We start from the raw sequence: 23,007 nt of genomic DNA on the forward strand, positions 1-23,007 counted from the left end.
TTTGTTGTTTTCATCCAAAAGGTTTTTCAACATGTCCTTATGGTCCTTGGACTTTATAAAAGATTCGATTTTGTCCAGACCATACATATAGGTGGGATTTACATCATCAGATGAAACAACACTTTCGCAGTTATATGCCTCAGCATCGATTTCATCCTCCTTAAACTCAAGGAAGGGCAAAATCATGCGATGAATTTTCTGCCCTATTTCACAGTTCAGATGCAATTGAGTAATGTTAGCATAAAGACATTTAGCAATTAAACAAAAAACATTTCTCTGTTTCAAAAGTTTTAAATTGTCTCTTTCTAAATAAATGTTTTCGTCCTTAGACTTAATCAGCTCTGACTCCTTCAGCTCTATCCACATCCTTCGTTCCTCACTCTTGGATGACACCCTGCTTATTTGGTCAGTTAGGTTAGAATTGGAGACCCTTGTTTGAGTTAAACAACTATCCATATTTGAAATTCTTGAATTTAGGCTATTTAATTCTTTTTCATATGATTTTTGTGGGACTTTGAATGAAACAAAAAGAGATTGTACCTTCTTGATCAATTCATCAAGTTCATTGATCTGCACACTGAGAGGTTTTGTTGTGAAGCATACGTCCTCTCGCTCCTTGGTGTCCTCTTTTCCGCCATCAGTATTGTATCCCCTCATGTGAGATACATCAGTCACCATCAAACATTTCCCACTGCTTTCGTCACCTCTTGCCACATACGCCTTTCCATGCGAGGGCCTCCTTACTTCATCATCCTCAGAGTCGGTAGACCATACTTGCACGCCACCGAACTCGTCATCCGCTGCCAAACCCTGTACAATAAGAGCATTCATAGAAAGGTTAGTAGCAGCTTTCTTCCTCTTGATCTCATCCAGCTTTTTCATCAACATAGACTCTTCATCTTTTTCTTCATCTTTCTCTGCCATTTTCTTCAGAACGCAGTCTTTGGCATAATGGTTCTTTCCTCCACAATAGTAGCAGTTCACACCAGAATCTCCTTCAACCTTTGCCTCTTTCTTTGGTTCTTCTGTCTTCGGTTCCTCTCTGACCTTTTCAGAACTATAGCTTCCCTGCCAATTTTGGTTCTTATTGGTAGGGAACCTTTTCTTGATAAACCTCTTTGGATTTGACACCATCATTGCATAATCTTTAGAAGTAAGATCATAGTCTTCTAGGTTCAGATATTCATCATCAACTATATTTTTGCCTTTAGACAGGAGGGCCAAGGACCCCCAAACTTGAAACCACATTCTTCTCTTGCATGACAATCTTTTCTTGGGATTTCAAAATTCCCACCAGCTTTGCCAGTGAATAAGACTTGAACTGCTCATGAGCTTTGACTATAGACACAACAGCTCTCCATTCGGTTCTTATGCCATTCAAGAAGGTGACCTTCTGTTCAATCAGCTTCCTTTCTATATCATGTTTGATCATCTTGCTAAGAAGATGATTGAAGCGATCGAATGTCTGAGTAACAGTTTCATCAGAATTTTGCTTAAATTCACCAAACTCAGACAACAGAAGCGTCTGAATGGAATGCTCCAAATCTTCATCTGTGGAATAAAGCTCTCGCAACCTATCCCAGATTTCTTTAGCAGTACTGCAGGAACTCACTAACCTGAATGTATCAGATTGAAGAGCGAATCGGATTAGTCTCAATGCTTTGATATTGCACTGAAACTTTTCCTTTTCGTCTTGAGCAACGTCTTTTACATCTTTTAACAGATCATTATATTCTTTCTGAGTTTTGATGATCTTTGAAGTTCCTGAGTGAGCGAATGGTCCAGACACGATTGCTTCCCAAATAAGATATCCATTATCTTCAGATCCGATGACATAATCTTCAAAATGATGCGCCCAGACTTCATAATCCTGGGTGTAGAGAATAGGAATCTTTGTTGTTGATCCAATGTTGTTTGAGATGTTGATAGGATTAGTTTGTGACTCGTCCATGCTTGATCGTTTAACCTGTTTGAAAGATCAGACTTGTAATACGTAATATTAGGGCAAAACAAATAAATGTTGAGTTATGTCAATTATGGAATGACGGCTTAATAAATATCAGTTAATGCGGAATAACCCAAATCGTAAACTTTTTCACAGAAAGATGTGTACTGATTACACAGCCTCCTGCTCTGATACCAATTGATGAGTTATAAAAACTCTTTGATCGATTAGATCTTCGTAACGGGTAAGTAAAGAACATAAAAAGCAAGGAAATAAAACACAAGTATGGATCACAATGAGTCGAATGATTAGATTACTCAATCCTTAGCAGAGCTCGACTAAGAACTTCCGTTGTAGAGGACTTCTAGGGTTATAAAACAAGAACGATGAATATACTTCAAAATACTTCTCTAATCGTTTCTAATCATTACGTTCTAGGATGCATGCAAGCATCTATTTATAATAAACCCTACAAAACTCACGGATGGACAGGCCCATACCGGAGATCAACATTGGACTAGCTAACGAGCCCAATAGACGCAACACTAAGTTGGACCTAACAATTTCACTTTTAAATTAAGTTATTATAAAACCAACATTATAAGAAAACATCCATAATAACATATCATGTCAAAAGCAGTATGCCAATAATCAAAACATGTCATCATAAAACCATATCAGAGTATAATCCCAAAGATCACATGTGCGGAAAACATAGTGTGATGTGCTGCGATCGAGCCGACTTTTGTCCTTTGAAAATGACGTACCTAAAACCAAAACTTAAAACCGTAAGCACGAAGCTTAGGGAGTTCCCCAAATACCGCCGTCATTTTATGTGAAAACCCTAATTTCACTTGGGCCTTGAGTTGGGCCTTTCTATTGGGCTTTGGTTATTGGACTAATAATGGGCCATTCAAGAACAATATTGTGATTTAGAATAATTGGATGGGCTTTAGGGTAAGGCCCATATGAGGGTTTGGGCCCAATTTGGAAAATTGGGCTATAGATCGGCCATAGTTTGGGCCTTTATGATTATGAGACATTGGGCCATTAGAAATGCCAAATGTTTGGACTGGACTAAATGGTTGGGTCTTTGAATAAAGACATGTAAAGGCTTGGGCCCAATTTGGAAAATTGGGCCATATGTTGGGCTTTGATTCCTAGTTTGACTTTTGGGCCTTTGAATTCGGTTTTTGGCTTGAATCAAGCTGAGTTAGGGGTAAAGTAGTCTTTTACCCAAAGAATGGACTTATGGATATGTGTTGGGACCCAATTATTAATTTGGTGTTATTTTGATGTTGACAGATTCAGGAATTTGTCGGCAAGCAGCCACAACTTTATTCGCGGGACTTCTACAGTGTGAGGTGAGTCTCATCACTATTTGTATGGGTCTAAGACACCAATGCCGACCCATTTAGTATATGTCTGATAGGAAGACCCAGGGGTTAGCCCTAGGCATTATGCATGAAAGACAAAGAGGCGACTCTTGGCACACATCATGTTATTATGTGTGGTAGGAAGACCCGGGGGTTAGCCCTAGGTAACATGTATGGAAGACCAGGATAGAATTCCTTTGAGAACCTTGTGAGCCTAGCACCCCAAATGTGATGCCTTAAATGCTTCACACAACACCAAGTATACTTGGAATAACTTAGAGAGAAATGCAACACACTTAGAAATTGGATATGCCCTCTTGTTCTTCACTAGTGGCCGATTTTGGTAGCTAACACATCCATTTTATAATGTGTTACAAGTAGGGTTACACCATATAAACCCTAAATGACATGACTTTTCATTTCTTGGATCTATGGGTTCAAATCCACCATCGAGCATCCATGGAGCATCTCATGGGTTTTAGCCCAACTCAATACACCATGGACTACAAGACCACTATTAAAGAAATGGATGATTACACAATTAGCCCATATATTTAATTAGTCTTCTTTAGATCACAAAATTAATTCTAAATTAATTTTTGATCAATACTAACTAAATAATATTATTAATATATCATAACCTATAATGTATTAATAAACCATAAGTGTCCTTTCTCTCATTTTAGTCTACCCAAGTGCATGATGCCATGCAACCCAAATGGACCATGCCATACCGGTTCAAGTATATACCAGAAATAGTTATGGACTTAGACACCTTTTCCAACAGTCTCCCACTTGGATACGTCTAATAACTATTACTGCAAGTATGACTTCAGGAACCGATCAGCAATCGTAGCTCTTTCAAGGTCTCTCGGAACTGAGATAATGATGTTACGCCATTTAAGATAACTGATCATAAAATCATAAGCTCTCATGATATCAATCGGACAAATACATGGAACAATGTCGTACTTGTTGTTCAGCAGTTTGTTTCCCGATTTACGATTTGTTTGACATAGAACTTAATCGAACACATCAATTTAGTTCTTAACGGGCCCGGTACACAGGTCAAAAAAATCATCGAGGGGCCCAAATTGTTGGATTAGTGTCTAAGGCTGTAACTACATTTGGTAAGTAATTGACCCGATTGTGCATGGTCCTTTTGGGTTGCCTTCACCATAGCAACTTGACAGGGTGATTGTGACATCCCCTAATTTCTTGGCCAAAAAAGACCGATTTAATTTATGCTTTTAAAAATAAAATCAGAGAAATCTTTTTAAAAGATGTTGTGGAATTGGTCCCCAAACAACATATGATAAAAGTTTATCAAAAATTTATTTAAGAAATGTATAGTTTCATTTCATATCAAAACCTCGGGATGTCATGTTCCGATACAGATTAAAAGCATAAACAAGACATTATAAGCCTTTCAACAGTTATTTACAACTACTGGCCTATAATCCAAAAATCCTTCATTGTCCTCCGACTATGCTCGGGGTCCACTACCTGTAACATAAAAAGCTGAGTGGGTCAGGCTTGGGAGCCTGGTGAGCATATAGGGTTTTCAACCCACAATAATAATAAACTTACTAAGTTCATCAATCAACAATAACCCTGATTATCCGTTCCTGTTATCCTTACTTTATGTCCCTAAACACTTATCACAAGGGACCTAGCCTAAAGAATATCATCGGGATGGACACTACTGCTAAGGGGTTTCCCCGGCCATACATGTCCTAAAGGCAACCATGACGGGGATGGAGTATAGTGAATGAATACTCTCAGTTCATTAAAACGTACAGGTTGCGGACCTGCTAATGTTTCCCACTGGAGAAGTCCGTGGTCGTCATCCAAACTCCGCTAGATGACTGGATCTCAAAACTCATCGAGGCCTCTCCTCAATTTTATTTTATCACACATCACTATCTACCCATGTTCTACCCAACATATTTGTAGAAAAAAATACTTATAGAGTTTAAAACTTGTATAAAACGTCAACTCAATAGTCACCTCAAATAAACAATTAATATATATTTACACATAGCACGTATTATAAGGTAAATTCTTCATATCTATGTGTAAAATGAAAGTGACTATACACTCACATGATTTGGTGATAATCAGGCAGCAATTCGTTTCCTAAAACGATCGTTTCTAATAAAACCGGGAGTTTTATTGAGAAACCGGGCTTTGTAAAAGTCGGGCTTCGAAACCAAAAAGATAAATTTTTCGGGCTTCTCTGGCACTTCGTGGCGTATTCTGGGGCTTATAATCGATACTGGGGCTTTGGGGAATTATAAGATGAAGAAAATATGAAGAAAGGGGCTAAATATGACAAAACTCCAAAAGTAACCGAGAGCCTTCACAGGTACTCTTCTATTTATAGGGTCCGAAGTCCTGATCTAGGGGCTGAGAGGCTTCTGATCCGACGGCTGAGAGGCTTCGCAGGGGGTGGCTCGCACGAGAGTAGCATGTGCGAAGGGGCTGCTGGCTTCTTATGATTGGTCCGAAGCGTGTGTCCGATGCGCAGGTGGTCAGCACGTGCGAGGGTCTCGGTGGCACTCGCTGATTGGACCGCGGAGTCGTAACCCATGTGCGAGGCTCGGAGATAGGGGTGCGAGGTTCGGTCCATATGCGAGCCTCAGATTGGACCTCCCTTCGGTCAAATCAGAATCCGACACGTGGCTTCGCATGACTCAGCAGCTTGGTGACTCAGCAGCTCGGTGACTCAGCAGGACACGTGGCACTCTTTCAGCGAAGGTGACATGGCGAAATGTGACTATGCGAATTTTCTCGATTTTCGCGCCAAAGCTTCTAAAATCAATAACTATTGCATACGAGCTCCGTTTTTTATGTTCTTTATATGCACACGTAGCTAAAATTACGCTCTACAACTTCTGTTTAGACTTCGTCGGCTAATTTTGAATTTAAATTTTATATTATTATTTTTAACAGACTGGGACAGGAAATCCGTTAAAAATTCATAACTTCTTCATCCGACGTCCATTTTAGTCAGACTTTTTACCGTTGTGCTCCTAATGACGAGACCTTCGATTCTCGTTTAGGTTGTATCGGCTAAAAATCGCTCGATCTAAAATTCAAGTTATTAGTTGTCTACTGCTAAGCTGAAACTTCGAAAAATCATAACTTCCTCATACGAAGTCAGATTTGGGCGTTCTTTTTATCGAAATTCTCGGTTTAACGAATACTATGACTTCTGTTTAGATCACTAAGGATAAAAAGTAGTTTATCAAAAACTCACTTTTTACGACATTCGGCACCATGCCGGTTTTGTCGCGAAACTTCGATAGGTCATAACTTCTTCGTTATAACTCGGATTTTGGTATTCTTTATATCTCTGAAATCCTTGTTTCGACCACTACAACTTTATGTAAAGATATCGGGCTTATCTCACACTTTAATTTTGACGCTTATTTTTATTCTTAATTAAATAAATCCTAATAATTAAGCATAAAACACATAATTCACTTAAAATTCACATAATTCCTTTTCATTTCTTCTAAATGAGTTACAAAGGTTAACCTAGACCATTATGTCAATATTAATGCCTAGCCTAGAAACACGGGCTTTACAACTCTCTCCCCCTTAGGAAGATTCCGTCCCCGGAATCACACAACGACAAACAACTATGGGTAGCGACTCACTATGCCACTCTCCGTTTCCTAGGTGGGATTTGGCCCATTTATATGTTTCCAAAGTACAAGCACTAAATCGACTGTCTTACGTTACAACTTCTTAGTCTTAAGGTTAACGATTGCGTCAGGTTCTCCAATTAACCTCTTGTTTTCATCCAACCTTAATTCAGAAATGGGAATTATGTCGGGCACACCTCCCATGAACTTTCTCAAATAACACACATGAAAGGTGTTATGAATACTCTCTAGTTCTTCCGGTAATTCTAGCTTGTAAGCTTGATTCCCAATACTCTAAAGAACTTTAAATGGTCCAATAAACCTTGGACTCAACTTTCCCCTTCTTCCAAATCTTATAAGTCCCTTCCACGACGAGACTTTTAGTGAAACAAAATCTCCAACTACGAATGATATTGGTTGTCTTTTCTCGTCATCATAGCTCTTTTGAGCAGCTAACATCTTTTTCTCTTATCACTTTCAACTTTTCAGCAGTCTCATGGACTATTTCAGGTCCCATAAATTGCTTTTCTCCAGCTTCCACCCAACATGATGGCGTCCGACACTTTTCCCCATACAAGGCGTGATAAGGTGCCATCCTAATGCTTGAGTGGAAACTATTATTATAGGAGAATTCTTCTAAAGGTAAGTCTTCATCCCAGTTACCTTGGAATTCTAGGGTACATGCTCTCAGCATATCCTCCAATGTTTGAATCGTTCGTTCGCCCTGACCATCGGTTTGCGGATGGTAAGTTGTACTTAAACACAACTTTGTACCCAATTCCTCTTGTAGACTCCTCCAAAACTTTGAGGTAAATCGGATGTCACGATCGGATACAATCGTTAGCGGAACACCATGAAGCCTCACAATTTCCTTCACATAAGAATTCGCAAGTTTATCCATAGACCATTTCTCTTTGGCTGCTATGAAATGTGCACTCTTAGTAAAGCGATCAACGACCACCCAAATCATGTCGTGACCGTTCCTTATTCTGGGCAGTTTAGTCACAAAATCCATGGTGATGTCTTCCCATTTACCCATGGGTACGGGTAAAGGTTCTAAACTCCCATACGGTTTCTGATGTTGTGCCTTAACCCTAGCACAAGTTACACACTCAGCCACATACTTAGCAACATCGAGCTTCATCGTCGGCCACCAATAATAGGGTTTTAAATCCCGATACATTTTTGTACTGCCGGGATGAATCGAGTACATGGTCTTGTGAGCTTCTTCCATCAGAAGATCTCTTACTCCGCCTGTCTTAGGTACCCAAATCCTATCTTGGAATACCTTCAACCCTTGGTTGTTTGTACCGAACACTAACGTTTTGCCCAAACGTTCTTCCTTTCGGTCATTTTTCTCCAAAGCTTCCTCTTGAGCTTTCTTTATACTTTCCACAATTGTCGAGACAACTTCAATTCTCAACGCTCTTAGCCTTTTCTTTTCAAGGTTTACCTTCCGACTGAGAGCATCAGCAACAACAATTGCTTTACCAGGGTGGTAAAGTATCTCACAGTCGTAGTCCTTGAGTAACTCTAGCCAGCGTCGTTGCCTCATGTTCAATTCCTTCTGATTAAAGAGATATTGGAGACTCTTATGATCAGTGAAAAGTTTGCATTTAGTACCATAAAGATAATTCCTCCATATCTTTAAGGAAAATACTACCGCTGCCAACTCCAGATCATGAGTGTGGTAGTTCTTTTCATGTTCCTTCAATTGCCTCGATGCATACGCTATCACTTTATCCCTTTGGGTCAGAACACAACCTAACCCAACTCCAGATGCATCGCTATAAACTGCGAAGTCATCAACTCCTTCAGGCAACAAAAGAATCGGTGCTTCACAAAATCTCTTCTTCAACTTCTCAAAGGCTTCCTTATGCTTCTCATTCCAAGCATAAGTAGCTCCTTTGTGGGTCAAAGCTGTTAATGGAGTAGCAATCGAAGAAAAGCATTGGATAAACCTTCGATAATATCCAGCTAATCCTAAAAAGCTTCGAATCTCCGTAGGACTTTTTGGTTGTTCCCACTTCATTACAGCTTCAATCTTTGCTGGGTCAACCATTATTCCTTCTTGGTTAACCACATGACCTAAAAATTGGACTTCTTGAATCCAAAATTCACATTTGGAGAACTTTGCATACAGCTTCTCCTTTTACAGGACTTCTAGCACTTCACGCAGATGCTTTTCATGCTCCTGCTTGCTTTTCGAATAAATCAAGATATCTTCTATGAATACTATCATGGATTTATCTAAGAATGGTTTACAAACCCTATTCATCAAATCCATGAAAGCTGTTGGGGCATTGGTTAGTCCGAACGACATAACCAAAAATCCATAGTGTCTATATCTTGTTCTAAACACAGTCTTTTCGATATCCTGCTCTCTCACCTTTAGTTGATGGTATCCCGACCTAAGATCGATCTTTAAGAAATAGCTTGAACCCTGTAACTGGTCGAACAGGTCATCGATCCTTGGCAACGGGTACTTGTTCTTTATCATCACTTTGTTCAGTTCTCTGTAATCGATGCACATTCTCATGCTTCCGTCTTTCTTCTTTACAAATAACACAGGGGCTCCCCAAGGCAATGAACTAGGTCGAATGAAGCAAGTCACCTCCTCACTACATCTCCCAGAGTGCTTTTTCTTGCACTTCTCACACCATTTCACTTCACCTCCTCCTCCTCCAAACTTTTTGGACTTAGAAAATTTGCTTTTCTTGTTGGAACCTGTAGTTCCTTCAAATTTTCTCTTTTCACCAACTTCTGCCCTCTTCAGACCCTTCTCTCTGATCTGAACCTCAACATTCTTAGCAGTCTAGATGGCGGCTTTCAAAGTGGTTGCTTGCTTAACCATCGGACCAAAGTCCGCTGGTAATCCAAGGGCAAACTTGTTGACCTTAGAGAGTTTAGTTGGAACTAGATGAGGAACAAGCTTCATCTTTTCCATAAAACTAGCAGCGTATTCGGTAACGCTCATCTTTCCTTTCTTTAAATTTTGGAACTCATTATTGATTTCCAGAAGATCCTGCTCAGAGCAGTCTGCAATTTCAGTTGTACCACAAAATCTTCCCAAGACATCTTACTAGCTTCTCCCTTGGGCATCAAATCAGCTAGTAACTTCCACCAGCTCAACACACCAGACTTTAACAAAGGAATTGCAAGTGCGGTCTTTTGTTTGTTGCTGCACTCGCAACTTTCAAACATCGTCTCCATTTCGGAGATCCAATTCATGACTTCCACCGGTGTCGGACTTCCAGATAGACACGGCGGTTTAGATGCCATGAAATATTTGTATTTGCATCCGCGTCCATCAACTCCTCCATCCTGGTTGTTTTGTCTAACTATCGGTGGGTTGGCTTGACCAAGAGTCCCACTGTAGTTCCCTCCTACCGATTGCCCTTCATTCAATACGGGTTGTTCTATAGGCATCGTAGTCTCTTCCCTATGTTGTTGTAGTGATCGCCTTGTCTCCTCCATCTGGCGATCTAACATCATCTGCATCATTGCTTGTACCCCAGCCATCGTCATTAGCTCAGGTGCAGCTCCTACAACAGGTACTTGCTCAACTACTTGAGGTTGAGGCTGTTGATCCCTGTTTCCGTTTGCATTTGCAGCTCCACTACGAGTTTTTTCCATTACAATCTATATAACGAATAAGGCGAATTTAGGTCTTTATCCTTATTATACATGTCAATTCCCTTATCACTCCGAAACGTTTACATGTTAGTTCTAATCTCGTAATCATATGCTTAGAATCCTACACACATAAGGTTTCCAGATTCGGTCGGCAACAGACCATAGATCCGAACAAATAATGGCACACATGGCAAACACATAGCATTTAGCACATAAGGGCATTTTAGGCATCTTCCCTAAAATAAACTAGTGCTCATGTCTAAAATATGGTAGACACTCATCTCACAATCATCACTTAGCATTCTAAGTTCAAGTCTAGAAATTCTACAATTTCTTAGTTCGCTTAAACTAATGCTCTGATACCAACTGTGACATCCTCTAATTTCTCGGCCAGAAAAGACCGATTTAATTTATGCTTTTTAAAATAAAATCAGAGAAATCTTTTCAAAAGATGTTGCGGAATTGGTCCCCAAACAACATATGATAAAATTTTATCAAAACCCTTCATTAAGAAGGTATATATTTTCCATACATATATATATATATATATATATATATATATATATATATATATATATATATATATATATCAAAGCTGAGTGGGTCAGGCTTGGGAGCCTGGTGAGCATATAGGGTTTTCAACCCACAATAATAATAAACTTATTAAGTTCACCAATCAATAATAACCCTGATTACCCGTTCCCGTTATCCTCACTTTACGTACCTAAACACTTTTCACAAGGGACCTAGCCTAAAGAATATCATCGGGATGGACACTACTGCTAAGGGGTTTCCTCAGCCAAACATGTCCTAAAGGCAACCATGAGGGGGATGGAGTACAGCGAATGAAAACTCTCAGTTCATTAACACCTACATGTTGCGGACCTGCTAATGTTTCCCACTGGACTGTCTAGAAAGTCCGTGGTCGTCATCCAAACTCCGCTAGATAAAAATACTTATACATTTTAAAACTTGTATAAAACATCAACACAACAATCACCTCAAATAAACAATTAATATATTTACACATAGCACGTATTATAAGGTAAATACTTCATATCTATGTGTAAAATGAAAGTGACTATACACTCACTTGATTTGGTGATAATCGGGCAACAATTCGTTTCCTAAAACGATCGTTTCTAATAAAACCGGGAGTTTTATTGAGAAACCGGGCTTTGAAACCGAAAAGATAAATTTCCCGGGCTTCTCGGGCACTTCGTGCCGTATTCCGGGGCTTATAATCGATATCGGGGCTTTGGGGGATTCTAAGATAAAGAAAATATGAAGAAAGGGGCTAAATATGGCAAAATTCCAAAAGTAACCGAGAGCCTTCGCAGGTACCCTTCTATTTATAGGGTCCGAAGTCCTGATCCAACGGCTGAGAGGCTCCTGATCCGACGGCTGAGAGGCTTCGCAGGGGGTGGCTCGCACGAGGGTAGCATGTGTGAAGGGGCTGCTAGCTTCTTGTGATTGGTCCGAAGCGTGTGTCCGAAGTCGGCTCCGGTGCGCAGGTGGTCAGCACGTGCAAGGGTCTCGGTGGCACTCGCTGATTGGACCGCGGAGTCGTAACCCATGTGCGAGGCTCGGAGCTAGGGGTGCGAGGTTCGGTCCATATGCGAGCCTCGGATTGGACCTCCCTTCGGTCAAATCAGAATCCGACACGTGGCTTTGCATGACTCAGCAACTTCGGTGACTCAGCAGCTTGGTGACTCAATAGGACACGTGGCACTCTTTCAGCGAAGGTGACGTGGCAAAATGTGACTATGCGAATTTTCTCGATTTTCGCGCCAAAACTTCTAAAATCCATAACTTTCGCATACGAGCTCCGTTTTTGACGTTCTTTATATGCACACGTAGCTAAAAGTACGCTCTACAACTTCCGTTTATACTTCGTCGGCTAATTTTGACTTTAAATTTTATATTATTATTTTTAACAGACCGGGACAGGAAATCCGTTAAAAATTCATAACTTCTTCATCCGACGTCCGTTTTCGTCAGACTTTTTACCGTTGTGCTCCTAATGACGAGACCTTCAATTCTCGTTTAGGTTGTGTCGGCTAAAAATCGCTCGATCTAAAATTCGAGTTTTTAGCTGTCTACTGCTAAGATGAAACTTCGAAAAATCATAACTTCCTTATACGAAGTCAGATTTGGGCATTCTTTTTATCGAGCTTCTCGGTTTAACGAATACTACGACTTTTGTTTAGATCACTAAGGCTAAAAAGTAGTTTATCAAAAACTCACTTTTTACGACATTCAGTACCGTGCCGGTTTTGTCGCGAAACTTCGACAGGTCATAACTTCTTCGTTATAACTCGGATTTTGGTATTCTTTATATCCCCGAAATCCTTGTTTCAACCACTACAACTTTATGTAGAGATATCGGGCTTATCTCATACTTTAATTTTGACGCTTCTTTTTATTCTTAATTAATTAAGCCCTAATAATTAAGCATAAAACACATAATTCACATAATTTCTTTTCATTTCTTCAAAATGAGTTACAAAGGTTAACCTAGACTATCACCTCAATATAAATGCCTAGGCTAGAAACACGAGTGTTACATAACAAATTATTCATAGTCAAAGAGGATCTATTAATCGATTTATCATCAAACAAATGTTAGAATACCATCGTAATGATGAATTGGTTATGGAAGAACATAGAGAAGAAGAAATTGAATCACATGTGCTAGAAATATGGATGAATTTCATGAAGTTGTGAAAAAACCTAGAGAAGATTTTCATGATTTTGTGGAACAACCTAAAAAGGAAGAATATTAATGCAAGTGCCAGAAGATATGTCTTGTGTAAATGAAGACATAGAACTTGAATGGTAATGATGATGACAAAGAAGATATTCTATTGAACATGTATCATCTTGGAAACTGGAACATCTAATGATTGGATACATGATGTTATTGTAATGAATTTATGAGATGTTTGTTAGCAACTTTGAGTTTTGAATTTAGTGATAGGAAAGTTACTTAATAATATTTACAAGAAAATTTTTATGGAGCTTCATTTTGATTTTCGCACAAGCCCTCCAACATGTCAGGGTCGGACATGTGTTCATGTAATGGTGTTTACATGAAGGTTACACTTTTGTTTATATAATAGCACGTTTTATTGACGTATGAAGATTCTTTTTTATGTGCATAACAACCTATAATGTTGGAGAAAAATCAAAATTCACCTATATTTACCCATTGATTGATGAACAACTTCTTGCGAAAAGAAAGTAATAAACAAAACTACAGCATCAAAAAATTTACACTAGAGGGACTGGAAGTGAAAAACGCTATAAAAGAAGTGGTTTTAATGTAAAATAGTAAAACCGACAGGACACAGATGTAGTACTATGTTGTCAAGGATCGTAGCTGTCACTCCGGGCGCGTGGCTGAAACTGCCACGGGAACTTCCACCTTCCAACGCTGACCACTACAAATCCCAGTTATAAATATCGCCGCCGAGGAGCCACTTCATCCGTTCTCCATAAAAAAAATGGGTAATCTCTTCATCATTATCGACGACGAGAATTCCGCCATTGTTTCAGCACTCCGGTATGTTCGCCGGCGGTTATGTAGAAGAGATGGGAAAGAGAACGAAGAATGTTTACAGAGGAGTTCGTCTCCGGCCATCGAGGAAATGGGCAGCGGAGATAACGGTTCCGGGGACGAAAGAATGGAAGTGGTTGGGGACTTTCGATCGAGACCGCAGAAGAGGCCGCCAGAGCTAACGACGTTGCCAATATTTACTATAGAGGAAACAAGGCGCAGACAAATTTCCCGGTGGAGGAGTATATTGAATCAATTTGCAGAGATAACAATTCCTCAGAGCTTAAAAGTCACAGTTCCATTTAGCATGAATATAAGGCTGGAGTGCGGTTCAGCTGCGGTTTTAGCTGATGTGGCACTGAAACACCACCCCCTCTATACGGTTTTGGAAATGCAGTTTGAGACTGCGGTAGAAATTGGGAGCGCTCCCTTGCTCTCTCTCTTCCTCTATCTCTCTATCTCTCTTCTTTCTCTATCTCGTCCTCTGTCTCTCCACCCCTTGGGTGTTGTAAAAAAACACAGTAGGAGGAGGGAGTGTGGCACCACTCCCTCCAGTCTAATTAAGATCCAAATCCAAAATGGTTATATAAAAACAAACTACTATAGGTTAAATATGATTGGTATTAGAAAATGAGAGATACCGAAATCCAATCTAAAAAAAACTGGTTGGGTTATTGGTATTTCAAATAACAGTTTTGAGGTTTTTGAGATTTTATTTAGGACGAGTATTTGCTTATTATAATTTGGCATTATTAACAAGTAGTTTTTAGTGTTTAAACATTTATTTAAAAAAATTAACACATAATGTTTGTAGTATATATGTAAAAAGTTGAGAAGAAATAGTAAATTTAATAAAAAGTATTACGTAAAAGAAAAAGACACGAGACAAATTAAAATATCACTAAATGGTCTACTTAATTTCCATAATGCTTTTGAAGGCATATATATATATATATATATATATATATATATATATATATATATATATATATATATATATATATATATATATATATATATATATATATATATATATATATATATATGGGTAAAATGAATATATCTAACAACCTTATATAAGCTTAGGTACCTAACCTCATCAAACTACGTTATTTTGCATTAAATTTTCATTGCAATCATCCAAAGTTCTTAAACTTCATACCTAAACTTGATTTACTTCAAAAAAATTTGGAAATTCATCATTATATTTCTCCTACATCCTTTCATTTGTAGCAGTAGGATATGAAGCCCATCAGGTGGTATTCGATAGAAAGACATGATGTAAAAGAAAGATATTGGTGAAAGTCCAATGATTTTGGAAGTAATCAAGTTATGGGGTTGAAATTTAAGAACCTTAAGCAATTACAATGTAAATATGATACAAACCGATGTAGTATTATGGAGTTAGGTATCTAAGTTTATATAAGGTTGTTAGGTATATTCACTTTACCCTATATATATATATATATATATATATATATATATATATATATATATATATATATATATATATATATATAAAGAAAAGTAGCCAGTAAAAGTCCAAAATGTTACTAATAGCGGTGGCGCGTCGCCGCTACTGCTTCGTCGCTATTGATCACTTTGTCACCGCTAATGAGAAAAGTCGCCGCTATTGACCTTGTCGCCGCTAATGAGTCGTGTTGCCACTAATAACTATGTCGCCAGAAATGAGTCTTGTCACCGGTAATAACAGTTTTCATTTTTTTAATTTTTTTTTAATTAATGATTTTGGTTGTCGGTAATAATGTCGTTGGTAATTACATAACAATATCCGATTAAATGATACATACCTTTATGAGAGAGGTCAAAAGAGCTTAAAAGAGCTTAATGATGGTCTTAATTCATGATTGAACTCAAAATCTCCACAAAGCTTGCACATTTATGAGAAAGGGAACCTTGGAATGTCCTTATTTACTAGTTTGAGTCCCTAAAACGACCCTAGCTCACTAAGACCAAGCAAAAGGGACTAGAATGACCAAAAACCCAACCCAAAGTAGATCTATGAAATGAAAAGCCAAAATAGAGAATTTATACCTTGAGAGTCTCGAAATGGAGATATAAATTCTGGACCTCTAAGTTCTTCTCTAGAGGTTGAGTCCTTTACCTCCTCCTTCTCTTGCACAAACCACCAAGATTTTTCTTTCAAGCTCAAAGCTTCATCCAAGGCAATCTAAGGTTTTATGGACGTAAAAGGGGTGGTTGTTGAATTAAAATGACCTAAGGAGTGGTATAATGTTGCTTATATAGGGTAGAAACCCCAAAATTAGAGTTTTAGTGTGACGGGAGTACGCCCCGCATACTTCTTAATACGTACGACGTACTCACAAACCACCCGCGGCCATTCATCTTTAAACGTTGGGCGTACCCCAGCTTACGCTGGGTGTACCCAGCTAAACACATGCATGCATCCTTACATGCATGGGGCTGATCTGCCAAGTATTTCCATTAGGGGCTAATTCTGCCAAAACATTCAAAGTACCATAACTCCCTCATTCTAAGTTCGTTTTCGACGAACTTTATATCTACGGAAAGACGATGAGAAGCCCTACGCTTCTAACAACTCACCCTTGCCTAAAAACGCCCTGAAAAAGAAGCCAAAATCCATAAAAGACTGAGATGTCAATTTACCGCCATACCCTTGGCTTCCGAAGACACAATCGAATACATGGATCACTTAAACCATGACAACTACATTCGAAACGGGCTAAATCCTTCCTTTCCCGAAGCACCAAACCCCATGACAACTAATGATTGGAACGCTAGTCCGGACCATAAGTTCCGGATAAAAATTCAAGAACCGGTTACTTATTCCAGAGCGTTCTACGTATTCTGGACATGATTTTCAAAGCCCGGACACGTTTCGGACTAGCTAAAATTAGGATTTTTATAACAATTTATGATGTAGTATAAATGTATAAATACATGTAATCTTATAATCGCCTTAACACGAATAAAATTCACAAAAAATCATATAATACCTATATAATTGAATAAACTAAACATGTTATAACATATAATTTTAATTAAATGGCTATAATTAGAAACAAATTTGAAACTTACATGTAAAAACTGCATTTCTTCATTACTGCCAGAATACATTTTCAGTTTTAATGGTGTCCGGAATGGGATGTAGGGTAATCCAAAACAAGAGAATGGCAAAATCTAGTCCGAAATGGATTAAAGAGTAATTATATTAAGACCATATTACTGGCTCAAAATTATTTACTTGTTTACCGAATATTAAATCGGGTCAGAAATGTCCTATTCTGAACCAAATGGTCATTTTGCAAAAAAAGAATGTTATATTTAAAAATAATAATAATAAAGTTAGATTACTCGATTTCCCTTTTCTAAAACCTCTAAAAATAAATTATTTTTATTGAACATTATTAGGTTGTAGAAAAACTTAAAATTTTGTTAAGAATTTAAAAAAGTTATAAAAGAAATATATATTTAAAAAATGTTTAGAAAACTACTAAAAATTTAAAAACTTATTTAGACTCACCCCGACTATTTCATGAAAAATACTTCAAATAGCATGTTATTATACCTCTATCTCGCTTCCTTCTCTCCTCATTTTTGTGGTAGCCAGCGATACAACATCATGAATGAGCAGTTAATATCAAACCTCATATCATTAAATACTCTTTAATCCAAACTTATTTACTCCTATCATTTCTGTTACGATTATTTTGAAACAAAAAACCAAGCTGTAGAATCAACATGGCTTCCGTGCGCAAGCTCTTCGTCTGCCACGTTTCACTGAAACAAACGCCACGTGTAGACTCATTCCTGACGTAAGCAATCCAATACACCCACCACATGCCCTACGTCTTCCTTCCACGTGGCCCGTCATCACCGGTCACATGCCACCGTGTACAACTAACTTTACAAAATTCCCGCTATATAAACACTTCCACTCACTTCACCCTTACAACTGTTTATTTCATAAAACATTAAACAAAAACATGCAGAAAACTGAATTAGCCGATCACCACCAACTTGGTGACGGAGTAATGAATGTCTGGCGTCCATTGGCCGCCGAGGAGGAGCATTCCATCATTCTCTCTGCACTCAAGATGGTAATCTCCGGCCACATTACCACCAATCACCACCCTTCATCATCATCGTCGTTAGCTACCACAACCGAGACTGATCACAACAGCCACCATGAAATTCCAATGATGTCACTCTGTTTACATCCGATGGAAGTATGTCAGGTTTGTAGAATCAACGGTTGTCTTGGGTGTAATTACTTCAGACAAAATGCACCTTGCGACGGCGGAGCACAGATGAATAATGGTGGTGATGGAAGAGTAGAGACGAAGAGGAAGAGGAAGAGACAGTATAGAGGAGTAAGACAGAGACAATGGGGGACATGGGCGGCGGAAATTCGGGATCCATTTAAGAAAGTGAGAGTGTGGCTGGGCACCTTTGGATCGGCGGAGCAAGCCGCCAGAGCTTACGACAGAGCCGCCGTACACTTCCGTGGAGATAAAGCGAAGACTAACTTTCCGGCGAGTGATTACAAGAAACCACAGCGACCTGTGAAACTTGAACGAGAACATGAAAAGTGCAATACAAGCTCAATGTCACCCAAGAAAACTGATCAATGATCCTTAAGAGTTAAAGTCATACTGTTTTGATCTTGTACGAAAATGTGTTTGAAAAATAATCGAAGAAAAAGTTGGGTTTAAATTTCAGTTTTGAATGTAAGAGTTTCTGAAATTAAGAATGAAAACTATGCAATTCGATTGAAATCTGAAAACAGAGTATGGAACAAAAGGAAGTTACCTTCAATGGCTATTGGTGATGTTTTTAAATTTTATTCGCAGACGTCAACCAATCCCTGCTGCTACTTTACTTCGAGTGGAAGCAAAATTGTGCCACGTGTCGCAAAAAATAAAATTTTAAATGTTTGATTTAATATATTTAATAACAAAATATTTAAAGTATTGTATAATAAAACAAAATTTATAACCGAAACCAAATATATTAAAGTACTTCGAAATTGAAGGAATGATAAAAAGAGAGTACTTCAAATTAGAATAAAAATATTTAGGTGAATTAATGTGTAGAAGATGAAGGAAATACATTGTATTAATTTTCATAAAAGAAAATACAATATTCAAGCAATATATGAATAGTTTTGGTTTTGTACTTTCGAGGTGTAGGCAGAAAAATAAAACAGCATCTGTTCTTTATACTACTTTCTTCGAGTTTAAGGACAGAAGAAAAATGAAATGAAAAATGGTTTAGAAAGATCTAGAAAAAGATGAAGATAAATGAAGGAAAGGTTTGGAAGGATCCAGAAAGAGACGAAGTTAAATGAAAGAAAGGTTTGGAAGGATCTAGAAGGGGGTGGCATGCCAGTTAAATATACTTTGGCATATAGCCATTCTCATGTCTGTTTAATTTACGAAAGGGTAACATATAAACTTAAATTTAAATGATAATATTAAATATTATCAAAACTTCAAAGGTATATTATGTTTTGATATTTTAAGAGGTAAAACTTAGTATTTTATATTTATTTGTAAATAAGTTTTAAATAAAAATTTATTTACGAAAAATTATGAATTATCGGTAAAAATAACGATTTGGTTATTTTTTTCTATTTATCAACTTAGTTGTTGATATGACGTCTAGATATTAAATAAGTTGGGAAAATCTTCATTAAAGTCATATTATTTTACCTAAATTTACAAATAAATTTCAAACTAAAATTTGTTTATAAAAAATCATGAATTATCGATCTAAGTAGTGATGATTTGATCATTTTCTCCTTGTGACATATTTTATGGGTTTCATTGTTGACTTGAACACCTAGTCATTAAATTGATGGGTTTCATAGGTTATAAAATTCATTTACAATGCGGAATATAACACTTAACAATTAAAGGTGCATGCAACCTATTAAGGATCTACGTCTTCACATTAAGGCAACATACTATGAACTGCAAACACTAGATCAATCCTACTATTATCGAAAATCATAGAATATGAATACATACATTTTGAATTGTTATAACAAACAATTCTTTGAATCCTTTCTTAAACTTTAGAAAACAAACACCAAAAGTATGATGTCTCTAATAACTCACCCAAAACCCTACAAACTCTATAATAAAGAGGAGAGAGAGGAAAAAAAGGATATTTCATTCATAAGCCTCTTAGAGAGGTTATGCCTATAAATAATGAGCTAAGAGGTTCTATTTATAGTTAAGATAACTTGCAGATAAAGTCATATTTGAATCGATTAAATAATAGATTTAATCCTAATTTAAATCATTTCCTTATCTATAACTAGGAGGCTTCCGGAAACCCTAGGAATCCCTCCACAACCGTCCATACGATGGATGGTTCTATAATTACTTCTTTTGTTCAACTATTGAACAATTACAATTCAATTATTACACCTTTAATTAATTCCAGTTAATCCAAAAATTAATTTTAGTTAAATATGATTATGTCTAAATTAATTTTCATTGATTTCTTATTAATTTATTAATCATATAAAATAACAAGTCAACTTTTTAACCATTGATCTCATTTTAATTTACTAATCACATAATAAATTAACAAATCAATTATCTATTTCTAATTAATATATTAATCATATAATATATTAACAAATCATTTCATTTCTCTCGTAATATTATTTCTAGTTATGTATGGTTATGAGGGCAACTCAAAAAGGACTTTGATTTAATTACAAGTATATACCAATTTAGTTACGAGCTTAGATACATTCATCAAACAGTCTCTCACTTGGATAAGTCTATAGTTATAATTGCAAGTATAACCTCGAACCAAACAACAAAATGTACTATCTAATGCCACTGTCGAACTCTGATTCAAATCAAACATTGGCCCTAAGATAAGTGATCAGCTATTCCTTCGTTCTACAATGTGACATCCCTAACTTCACGGTCAGAAAAGACCGATTTATTTATGCTTATTAAAAAATCAGAGTATCCTTTTCAAAGAATAATATTGCGGAATTTGTTCCCCAAAAACATGATAATGATATTATCAACGCATTTTCGAGAAAATGTATTTTATTTATCTTAAAACATTGGGATATCATCGTCAATACAGACTCATAATCATAACAAAATATTACAAGCCTTACAGTAATTAAACTAATGGCCTAATACTCATTGAATCTCTCAGCATAATGTATCTTTAATATCGCTACCTGTGATACAATAAACTGAGTGGGTAAGGTTGGGAAACCTGGTAAGTACATAGGGTTTTCAACCCACAATAATAGAACTAATATGTTTAATCATCAAACAATTAACCCAATTTATCATCCCCTTTATCTTCTTTATTCTTAAGGATTTACCTTAAGGATCATCTATGCTGACATTGCTAGTTCAGGGATTCCTCCATGATACTTGTCAGTAGGTATTCTTCCATATTTATTCCTAAGGATTTGTCCTAAGGAGTAGGCACGAAGTCCATCACTGCCAGGGTTTATCTAATAGGAACTAAGTCCATACTTCCATTGTTGTCTATTAGGCACTAAGTCCATAGTTGCGGTGTTTTTTTAATAGGCACTAAGTCCATAGCTGCCAAGGTTTATCTAATAGACACTAAGTCCATATTTGCCAGATTTTATCTTCATTATTGACAACTTTATTTTAGTGTTTCCACCCACAATACATGTCAATGGGTTTTTAGGGTATATCTGATGAACACATGGTTCACAAACACCTACAGGTTGCAAAGCCTATAAGTGTTTCACTGGATTGTCTAGAATAGTCTATGGTTGTCATATATACTCTGCTAGATCACATCATCTTTAAAATCAAGGCCTCTCATCATCTATTTCATCTTTCTCTCTCATCATCTATATCATATTTCATCTCTCATCATCGATGTCATCTTTCATCTACCCATCTTTACCCAATATACTTATAGGTATAAAAATACGTATACAATTTGATAGATATCAGGAACACAAATAATAAGCACATTTAGCATGTATTCATATTAAATACTTCATATCTATGTGTAAGATGAAAATAATTATGCACTCATTTGTTAAAGTGACGATTCGAAATTCGGACAACGCTTCGCTTCTAGCAACTATCTTTTCCTTTGATGTAACCTACTATAATTATCACTAAGCCTTAGTCTAATATTTATTACAACTAATTATTAGTCTAGATTCATCATTAACTCAAAGTCTACTTCAAGATCTATCAATTAAGGATCGGCCAGGCAGGACAGTTGGGAGGCAAGATCATTTCGGCGTATAGCATTTTTGAAATCCAACAACCAAGCCAACGTAACCATTCTAGACACTTCTCCCATAAGTATATCAATCAGTATAACAACTTGGAATCACTGATAAATCTTGTTTATAGGTTCATAATAATGATAATGAACTTAAACATAAGTTATACTTAAAGTACGGTAAGCATAACTCAACTTATAAGTGGTTTAGCGAGAAACTAGACTTTGCACAGGCAGAGCTTCTAAGCCGAAAGCTCTACTTCTCGGAGCTTTCTGACACTCCGAAGCTTCACTACTAACACCTAGGAAGTGCTAGAGAAAGTCATTGAGGCCTTTGGGGGGAGGAGGGGAGAGAGAATAGAACGGAATAGTGTGAGGAAAAGAGTGAAAATTCAGTTCTATATTTATAGGCTGCCTAGTGCCCAGTACATGGGGCGTACACAAGACTTATGTGGGGCGTACTCAGTATGTTGGGCATATGCGAATTATATTGGGCGTACTAAGGGCCAGGTGCCGCCATCAGATTGCAAGCCTTGAGGAGGAAGGGGTATGCCAGATCGCGGCACGTGT

General features: G+C 37.4%; 1 protein-coding gene across 1 annotated transcript; it reads right to left on the reverse strand.

Moving 5' to 3' along the window:
- Positions 1-272: 272 nt before the first annotated feature.
- On the reverse strand, positions 273-983 carry LOC145100740 (uncharacterized). The gene is made up of 2 exons (XM_079037890.1): positions 541-983; positions 273-394 (listed from the first exon to the last, which is right to left on the reverse strand). The coding sequence occupies exons 1-2, from the start codon at positions 922-924 to the stop codon at positions 377-379; spliced, it is 402 nt and encodes a 133-aa protein (XP_078894016.1). The 5' UTR covers positions 925-983; the 3' UTR covers positions 273-376.
- Between the last annotated feature and the right edge of the window lie 22,024 nt (positions 984-23,007).

Source organism: Lactuca serriola, chromosome 4, assembly GCF_051521515.1.
Source record: "Lactuca serriola cultivar US96UC23 chromosome 4, Lser_US96UC23_V15, whole genome shotgun sequence".
NCBI classification, from domain to species: domain Eukaryota; kingdom Viridiplantae; phylum Streptophyta; class Magnoliopsida; order Asterales; family Asteraceae; genus Lactuca; species Lactuca serriola.

What these genes read in the sequence shown, in the direction of transcription:
- LOC145100740 (XM_079037890.1), bottom strand. Translation starts at nt 924, where the DNA reads ATGGCAGAGAAAGATGAAGAAAAAGATGAAGAGTCTATGTTGATGAAA.